The 10,096-nt window shown below is 49.7% G+C and overlaps 1 protein-coding gene across 2 annotated transcripts; it reads right to left on the bottom strand.

Annotated features, from left to right (window-relative positions):
• Positions 1-1,715: 1,715 nt before the first annotated feature.
• Positions 1,716-3,882, bottom strand: LOC100114735. 2 transcript variants are annotated; one of them, XM_001599313.5, is made up of 5 exons: positions 3,683-3,882; positions 3,520-3,587; positions 2,662-2,826; positions 2,404-2,600; positions 1,716-2,077 (listed from the first exon to the last, which is right to left on the bottom strand). In XM_001599313.5, the coding sequence occupies exons 1-5, from the start codon at positions 3,695-3,697 to the stop codon at positions 1,836-1,838; spliced, it is 687 nt and encodes a 228-aa protein (XP_001599363.2). In that variant the 5' UTR covers positions 3,698-3,882; the 3' UTR covers positions 1,716-1,835. The 2 variants fall into 2 exon arrangements, with proteins under 2 accessions (XP_001599363.2, XP_031784637.1); XM_031928777.1 differs by having other exon boundaries at positions 1,716-2,027; positions 3,683-3,881.
• Between the last annotated feature and the right edge of the window lie 6,214 nt (positions 3,883-10,096).

Below are 10,096 nucleotides of genomic sequence, written 5' to 3'. Positions count from 1 at the left end.
CCGAAACTTTACGAGGCGCGAGCCCGAAGAAATTAAAAACATTTTTACAGCTCTGTAAAAGAGGAGTTTCGAGATCGATGTGTGCATACGCGTAGCCGCAGCGCGATCGAACAAAAGGAGTATAGGGCTTGGATATCCGCACACTTGGAACGAGCTGCTTTTACTACTCGCGCGGGCGTCTGCGGTAAACCTCATCTCTGCGTCTCCCCGTCGAATTGTCGTCGGCTCTCGGGCTATACTTACTCGCGCACGCACTTGTTCATGCTCGTTTTCACCGAAATTCGACTGCAGATTTGCGATTTTTTTCCGCGCCGGAGACTCCCCGATCGCCGTACGATACTGCGGACTTACTCGTCCGTGAATACCTAGATTTTTACGACACGAGTCGTCGCTTGTGGTTCCAGTCGGTCTGCAGCTACATCCTATATACATGTTTACCATACGTTGAACCACAATGTTTACGGTCCGCAGAAAATCGCGACCAAACGAAGCTCGTTCGCGCGTCTATCGCGAAGAGTATACTGAGGGGGACTGTCGCGCACGTGTTCTCGCGTATTCGCGCATCTTCGAAGGAAAAATAGAGATGCGGGCTGTCTTGTCAATTACCAGCGAGCGCGCAAGCCGAGTGTGCCTCCTCGTCACAATCACTGTCAATTGCGTCTCCAATTTTAACGAGCGCGCTCCCGCGCTCTCCTCGTCTCCGCTGATGCGCTGCGCGGCGCGCGAAATCGCGCGAAATCGCGCGTAAGTGCGCAAAAATGTACGTAACGCGCGTATCTTTCGGCTTTCGGCATTCGACTTTCTCCGAAGCGAGTCTGACAAATTAACAATCGTATAGTACGTCGAGATTACAGAGGCGTGCATAAATTCTCTTTTTTGTCAAGCTCGATGTGTATAAGGAGAAGTAATAGCTCTCGGGTTTTCCGGGCGGAAGAAGAAATCGCGGTAAGGATACAGGCCTGCTTTATAAAGGTGTTTCCGGGGGACTGCCCCCGCCGCGCTCGTGTACACTTTTGCGCAGACGGGCCGGGGCAATGCGTCATCCGCTCCATAAAAATGTGTAATAGCCCCTTAAATAACCATGCGCGCGCGTTCGGCGTATTTATGTCGCCCGCGCCTCTGCACATAATGCACGCATGCGACTGCGGTTTCGCGCGTAATTCGCGCCAATAGCTCTTTTCGTCCGTTCCTCGGACGAACTAATAACGGGCGAATAAGTCAAGCGCGATTTCGCGTTTAAGAGCCTCTCTCGATCCTTCTGCATAAATAGCGGAGCTATGCGCGCCATTGGCAGAGGATGTGTGTATAAGTTTTGGAGAAAGCCGGAGCCAGTCGTGCGCGAGCGCAAAGTGTCCAGAGCCGGTTCTCTCTCTCTCTCTCTCTCTCTCTCTCTCTCTCTCTCGCTCTATACTGCGCACATGGTCGCGTGCGTGCGCATATACTTTCGAGGTCAGTTTGACACGCGCGCTTGTGTATACGTGTAATAGAAAGCGGCTCACTCGCTGCAATTATATGCGCGACTATGGCGAACGTGACGTTGTACACCGGCGCAATTGACGCGACTCCATGCAAATTATCTCTCTCGCTCTCGCTGCTGCTGCCGATTCTTTCGACGTTTGCTTTTTCAATGCTAATGCAGTGGGATGTGCTTGTGGATTTTTCGTACTATATATAAGAGTATTATTGTACGAAAAGCTCGTGGGTGATCGATAGTGTAACGTAATTAATGGTTTATTCATTGAAGAAAGAAGTGCGTGCGTACGATCGAATGGTAAATTAATCTACATGACATCTATATTTAACATTATTAAAATAAAAACAAAAATGTCAACGATTCACGACGTCGAGTAAGTCAAGGAGTTGGTGATGTGAGGCTTGTTGTCGTGCGGCTGGGGACAGTCTTCCTCCTCCGGATGGAAGAGCGCGTCGTTGATGCGCCTTATCTTCTTAAGCAAGGTTGATAACAAAGTGGACTTGTTGTCTTTGGCCGGCGGTTGGTATAAGACAATTTGCTGGCGCAATGGAACCTGAAGTAAAATGCCCGGAGGTTTAGCCTCTTTATAAGCGTGATCCTTCTCTAGCGAAAACAACGGACACACATAAGAGAGAGAGAACTTGAACATGTTGCTTTGGTTTTGCGATACATATAATAGGCTAATTGGCTTTCGGGCTGATTATTTTGCGGCCTCGAGTACGACCTGATGGCCTTATCAGGCAGAGACATTACACACCATTATCCATTGTAGCGTTACTTTCGTACGCGCGTTTACGAGCTGCGCGGATCCAATCGAAGCTTTTGTTCAGCTTTCACTTCCATCGCCACTGGAACGATTTTCCGAGGACAAAATAAGCAGCCGAAAAGTAGCGATAGCCAAAAAGTGTACATAAACAGCCATGACTCACCGAGGATCTCGTTGTTCTCCCAGCCCCAAGACTTCCGGCCGGTGGTGTCGGGCCAGGCTTCGGGAAGCGGCGAGACCCAGGGCGCCTCCGAGTGCGCCGAGGCCCAGGGCGTCTCCGAGGGTATGACGATTTCAGGCTCGTAGATTTTCCCGTAGTCCTGGCTCGACCAGCCGAGCGAACGCAGCGAGTCGTGACCGCTGCAAATGTCGCGCACCGTAAATGTATAATACATATACTTTCGACGCGCGGATGACGTACCTGTGCAGCGACGTCAAGTCGATCTCGATCTTTGGCGGCGGAGCCGGCTTGGGCAGGAGCACGGTCAACGGGACCGGATAGTAGTGCCGGTGGATGTGATGAATCGGCGGTGGCTGCTTCTTGCCGCCCAACGATTCGAGGAAGTTCATCACCGCTCTCTTCGGGCTTCAAGATAAATCGCTCTTGGTTTTCAAACAATCCCGAACGAAGTTTATTTATAAATACTCCAACACCAGACTGCATAAGCTCTTGCATATCCTTGTCAAAAATATCGCGTCAAAAATATCGCGTCAAAAATATCGGGTTGCAATATTCAAGCAGAACCAAAATTAACGTTCAGAACATCGCACGGTCCGTAACAAAAATCACGTTATCCGCGTCCGAGTCTTGAATAATTCAGCCCATCGCGCGAAACGTGTATAGGCAAACAGCAACAATGTATAAGCGTTGCATAAGGCGAGTGCAGGAAACGCGTTCATCTGCAATCTGCCCGGCGCGCCTGTATTCCGGGGGATTAGTGGATGGCGCCCACTCAGTCAGCCTCACTTAGCGAGTTGCGTGATTTAATCCGTCGATAAATGGCGTGGTAAACCAGCGGGCGGTCAGAGCCGGCGCGCCGTTCCAAAATTAATTCCCCATTAGCGGCAACAAAATCGGCACCAGCGCCGCGCTCTCCCTCGCGCGTTGTAGAACAAATAATTTATAATCCGCGCTACCCGGAACATAATTCCCAGTCAATTATCGAGCGCGCGGCGCGCGGTTATTGCGCGCATTGTCTCCCGCTCACCTCGATCCCCCTTCATTCGCTGTGCTATACGTGAATTATGTAGGTATACCGATGCGTGCGTTTGGACTTACAACTGAAAGAATATGCCCTCGGCGGCGGGAGCGAAGAGCAGGAGCACGAGGAGGAGGCCGCCCAGAAGCTGCAACACAGAAAGGCATATTCGCACTGCGTTATTTACGGCGAGAGCTCGAGGGCGAAACGTAAGCACAGAACACACTGAAGCTCGATCATTACACTCTGTCGAAGCATGACGAGGAGGACGACAACGACGGCGGCAGCAGCGGCGGCGGCGAGGAGCTCGCCACAGTTCTCTGCAGGGCGTCCAACGGCCTCGTGAAATTCATAACAAACTGAGAATGGCCAGGATACCGGCTCGCCTTATAACCGCTCGCTCTCGGTTTTCCTCTCCGGCGAGCTATCCCCCCCGCCTGCGAAGCTGCTCCCCCCGCCATCGGAACCGCTAATATACCGTTATTTTCCGCGGGTGCAGTGTGAGATGTACACATACGCGGCATGCAGCAGCTTCTACCCGCACTTGCACGATTGCTGTAAATTATTGTTCCAACTTTTATTTCTTTCCTGGTAATATTCATCGTTCGCCTATTCTTATTCCCATCGAAGCGCGACGCTTTCCTTCGCCGTTTAAAAATGCGATTTTTGCGCGAATATTCAATTTGCTCGAGGGGCATTTTTAGGCCGTCTTACAACGCGCTCCACGACGGATCAGACAAGTCAATCTCGGCGTCTATCCTTTCATGCGGTCAATATTATTGCACGTCAGCGCGCGGATTTCACGTGTACGCGTTGTAGCCCGCGACGGGTACCGCTGCGGCTCGGGTATACGTATGAGTGAACTCTTCCGCCGCGCGCTGTCATTCAAATGAGCCTCGCGCGAGAAAACGGTCTGGGACACGATTTTCCTCGACGACCTCTGTCTCTCTTTCGCTGGCCTTTCTGCCCCTCATTGTCCCAAGTAGTACATTTCTGTTTTACTAATCAAGGCGGTGTGTATGCGCGCGAAGATTTGTTTCGAAAGCCGCGCGGCTGACCGATTTCTTTGTCGCGGGGCTGAAATACGCCTGGCCATGAAAGTGTCGTCCCGAAGCTCCAGAGATTTATCTGCGTTACTAATGCGGACGCTTGTAACACACACACACACACACACACACACACACACACACACACTGAGTCTCGTGGATTGTAGCAAAGAAGAATATTGACGAGTGTACGCCGCTCGTGTGTACTTGCTGTAGCACATACGGATGAAAATCAATCTCAAGTTTCATTTGATCTTGACGCATGGGTTATAGAGGAGCAGCCATCAATTACAAAGTATCTAGTAGCTCGAGCGCGCGAAGGTATAATAAAACGAGCTAAAGGCAGCAGGCACTGAAGTTTCCATAATGACTGGCTGCTCCTTTCCAGACGCGCGCATTCATTAAGATTCCGCGGATTTTTCTCGATCAAAGTGCGCGTAATGATCGCAGCTTTTCGCCTGGCGATCGATGAATCAAAAGTATAGCCGATGACCTTTGGTCAATATGTGTTTGGGCAAGACCGTGAAAGAGCTGAAAGAGATAGTCGTGTGTGTCGCTCGTACTGCGAGGGATATATTATGCATGTCAGCGCGGCTGATATATTTATGTCTCTACTTAGCCTGACATACATGACGTTGATGCATACGAGCACAGTTCTTACACGAGCAGTGCAAATCTCCGATGGGTATATAGGTGCGCACTCGCGACTAATCGTTCGAGACCCGTTCCACTGGCACAGTGCACCCTAACGATTATGCGCTTGACGTATTGGGAACTTGTCTCGAGGAAAAAATTCGCCGCGGATGACTGATCGGCTTGAAAATTGAATAAACAAAGTACGCCGATATAAGCGATAGAAAAAGACGGCAGCGCGAAAACTTGGATAAAACGCCATGCTCGCGAGCACAGTATCAGCCATATAATATGCACGAGATCGCGGCGCCCGATAACTGGGGGCGCGAGAGCTTTCTCGCGCGCATTCCTAGAAATCCCCGTGAAAGTTGACATTGGCGGAGCGAAAAAAAAGCCCCGCTGCTTTATGGTTTGCCGACTAGGACTTTGAAAATATCAAGCGAGCAGGGTTCAGGAAAACTGTCTCCATATGCGTGCACGCGCGCGCGAGTGGCCTGATTCGATCTAATTCCAGCTTTCCAAAAAACGACCAGTCACTCAGCTCGATCTACTCGCTCGAGGCCGTATCATCGTGGGGACATGTCTCTTATCAGGCGCGAGCCGTCGCGTAATGAGCTCACCGCAGCTGCACATATCCGTACGCGCGAATCCTGCTCGATTCGGCATCGGTGAGAAAAAGGAAGCGGTAAACAGCGGCGGAGGCGCGAGGAGAGCGAAAGGGAAAAAACGAGGAGCACAATCAATTGCCGACGAGCAAGTCCATTGTCGAGTCGAAGGAGGGCTGGTAGCGAGCGAGAGAGAGAGAGAGAGAGATAATAGGATTAAGCTCGCTGGGCACGCGGATGAGAAAGCTACGTAGAATTTCACATAGCGCGAGCATAAGGTAGACTGCCGTCGCCGCCACCGCGAGAGCATTATTAAATAAGCGGTGGCGGCGGCTCCCTCTCTCTCCGGTCATTTGCGCCCTCGTCGCGGCACCGCAGAGCGCGCTGCGCTTATTTATTTTTCCCGCCGGCGGAGACTCTGCGGGGCTGCACAATGTGTGTGTGCGAGTGTGTGCTGCGGCAGCCGAAAGGAGCTTGCGGCCAATTAGCCCGGAGGATTTTAAAATAAACACTCGTTAACGGTACTTAAAACAAAAGTCCCCATCCCGGCCGTTTGATTAAATTAGCCTCTTGATGAGAGGTGCGCGTTTCCCTTTCCCTCTTGCGCTCTGGTTTCGCCCATTTTCAACGCCTCTGGTTTCTCTCTCCGGATTTTCGCCGCTTTCGCGTATAGGACATTATATTGACCAATTGAAGCCAAGGTATATACCGCATGGAACTATTACAGCCGCGTTAAATCAACGCGAGAGTGACGGCTGTATAGCTGTATGTCTCGCGTTTAAGTATTCTTCCCGCGAATCGGGAGAAGTATTATATATAGCCTGTCGCAATAAGTCGGCGGGGAAAGAAATGAGAAAGGCACAGCTCGTCGGCATTGTCATTAGCAGGGGAATACATTAACGAAATTATACCCAATTCGTATCTCTGCCTCAAACGGACATGGAATTATACACGCTTCTTCCCTCGAATAATCCCATTAGCAGAGGGAGGGAAAAAATAATTGCGCAAGCTAGAGTATACAAGTACGTAAACTCTGTATCCGCGCGCGCAGCTCTATACCCGCGGAATACGAAATCGCCTTGTCGAGTCGAAAACTTTTTCTTTCCTCGCGGCAAGAAAGAGCGACGAGGCACGTATTCGTTATCGGTCCAGCGTATACTTAAGGAATATGCTAATAATAATCGCGACGCCGGGGAGAATACGTACGACATACCGCGCGCTCAACTTTCTCCGCGCTCGACGTTTTCGGTAAATGACCCTGCGCTCGTATACTTAATCTGGAACTTGCGGATAAAATGCAATCCGGCCAAAAGTTACGAGAGTCTCGCTTATGCCTCGTATGCAGCTCGCGCGGTCCGTATCCGTTTTGAAGAAATTAAACCGGTCGGCTCTGATTAGATATCGTCGCAGCGCCTGCAGTGCTTAGCTTTCTATATGTCAGTCGGTCTATAGGTATCGTAGCTCGTTATACACACACTTACATTGCCACGCCGGCGCCGCGCGGATAATTAGACACGCGAACCTGTCTCTACATGGGCTGAAATCGAATTACGAACTCGAGCGTGTACAACACCGTTGGGCAAATTTATAGACGGCGACAGATTTTCCTTTTATTTTTGGAAGAAAAAAAAACGTCCTTTAGATATACGTTTCCTTTTAGCTTTTATATATACGCTGCATGCCTGAGAAAATGATAGTGCATATATTATATACATCAATGGCGATTTGTGGATGAAAGGATGACGCTTTTTTATTCGATTATTAGAGGCGATGTGGTTCGATGAGCTCTGAAACTCGCAGCGTTAGCTTTTACGATCTTGCTAAAGTATATCTATAATAGCTAATATAGACGAGCAAGAATATACATTTTTTCAGAGAGCGTATGATCAAAGTAGAGGAGGAGACAGCGAGATTATTTTCAATTTTGCTTGTAATATACACTCGGATTGAGAAAGAAAAATTTGCACGAATCGAAGGACGTAAAAAAGACTGCGATAGTGATTAATAAAGGTATCTATATAATACAGGCGTACAGGTGTATATACACACAGGCATGAAATAACGGACATTAGAAAGCGTTTGTGCGCGGGAAACTCCCTGCGAGCTTGATCGCGCCGTCTATCTACTTTTATCATGTGAAATAAAAACGCAGTTTATTAACCTATACCGAGCAAGAGATTTATAGCTCCTGCGCAGCCGACAGATATCGCAGCCGCGCGTATGCCGGAAATCGCAGCGTATAACTATATATATATATATATATATATATATATATATATATATATATATATATATATATATATATGTGCGTATAGAAAGTTATAATAAGCTCAGCGCACCCAATCAGCGCCAACGTGTTATGGCAATCGCGTAATATCCTCGAACTTGGGAGTTCTGATCTACCTATGCCTATAATATAGCAAGGTGAACATTCAAAGTTGGCCAAGGTAATGTTACAGGAACGAATTTGTAACTGCCAACTTTTTCACGGACGCGCGCGTGCAATCAAGGTCATACAAATGATGAGCGCGCGCGTCACTATATAACGATTATTTACGCCGGCGCCATGGACCATCAATCAATCGCGCGTCGCGTTCAAATAGGACAGCTGTGTAATGTGCATTCGACTTTTAGAAGCGGCTCATTGCTGCAGCGGCCAAAGCGTCGATCCTTATCTTTTATGAAAATCCTATTCGAACGTTTCGGATCCCGATCGCGATCTCGAGATGGATTTCGACGATATCTCGATAATCTAGCGAGTGGAGAGAGTCACGAGTTCCTCGCGAAAAAACCCACAGCCCGATTTATACTTTTCTCGAGACCGGCGATCCCTGATGCAAGAAAAATAAAACAATCAAAAGCAGAGGCATCAGCGCGCTTGCGTCTATCTTTCAACCCCTATATCCAGTATATGCAACTATAAACGACGTACGTATATGTTCAACTCGTCGAGGAGAAGAATCGAATAAATCGACGCGCGTTTTCGGCAACTCCCGCACATCGGGGAGAATAACTCGACTCGGCAGCAGCGCATCATTAGACCGAGTGCGTGGGCGCCCCCGGCTTTATTAGTAAAATCTCTTCTCGCGCTGGCGCTAAAGAAGGGATCGTGCGCGCGCAGCCGCGGAACAAGGACATCCGTCGCTCCCTCGCTCATCTCTCTCTCTCTCTCTCTCTCTCTCTCTCACTCTCATTAAGACGCTCGTTAGACGGACACTCAACCGAATGAGCAAGAGAGGGAGGGGGGAGGGGGTATACACACGCGAGTACGAAATATTCCGCCTTAACAAGTTTCCTGCTCCCTGCCTGCGGCGAGCGACTCACACACACACACACACACACACACACACACACACACACGCGCGCGAGGAGAAAGGAAGTATAGAGCGAGGTTGCCTGATGCGTATACGCCTGCTGTATGTTGCAGCTGCTGCGCGTGATCCCGTTACCTATCGCGAAGGAGATACTACTTAATACGTGCACGATATGGAATAGTTATGCAGTCGCGCGTATACGGCTGCAACTTCGACGTATATTACATATACATATATAGAAAGAAAAGGATACATCCGCGAGCTTGCGGGAGAGGAGCGACACGTAGGTATATATACAATCGTCGTTAGGGCCACGTCCTCGGCGGCGTGGGTGTTCCTTTATTGAACTAATTTTATAGCGGTGTATCTTCGCCGCAACTCTAGAGCGCGGTGTACAGCGGCTCGTGCCTCTTGGAGCGCGCGCGTCTCGCGTACATACGTATACATATATATCTAAGAGCGCCGCTTTGATACGCCTGCAGCAGCCCTATATATATAAGGTCCGCAACTTGCCCCATTACGCGCGTGCGCCGCGCAAATAGCACCGCTTATGCTAGGTGTGCCGCGAATGCATGCGCGGAATATATTACAAACAATAACGCGACAAAAATTGACTCTTAAACGTGTGCAGTGTGTGCGCATTTGAAGCTGACGGGGTCAGTAATGTATATAAAAGCTGCGATATTTGCGCGCTCGTCATCGTCATTGCGCTCCGGCGATGCATCAAGTCAAAAGGCAAATATAAGTGCGCGCGCCGGCTCTAATACTGGTAAAATATTTGCGCGGTCGAGATAACTGCACGTGGGATTCGGCGCCGGGCGACGAGGTCCGGCTAAACTCCGCTGCTGCCGCTGCTGCTGCAGCGGTCCCGTTGAGGCCTGTTACACGGTCAGCTAACAACCCCTTAGCTGCTCCCCCGAGGCTCTCTCTCCCCCTCTCTCTCTCTCTCTCTCTCTCTCTCTCTCTCTCTCGTCTGCTCTCTGCTGCGAAAACTGCGCGCTCCGAGAGAGAGAGAGAGAGAGAGAGAGAGAGAGAGAGAGAGAGAGAGAATCATATACA

Source organism: Nasonia vitripennis, chromosome 4 (assembly GCF_009193385.2).
Source record: "Nasonia vitripennis strain AsymCx chromosome 4, Nvit_psr_1.1, whole genome shotgun sequence".
NCBI classification, from domain to species: domain Eukaryota; kingdom Metazoa; phylum Arthropoda; class Insecta; order Hymenoptera; family Pteromalidae; genus Nasonia; species Nasonia vitripennis.
Note: the sequence above shows the minus strand (reverse complement) of the source record. Positions and strands in the feature narration are given on the sequence as shown.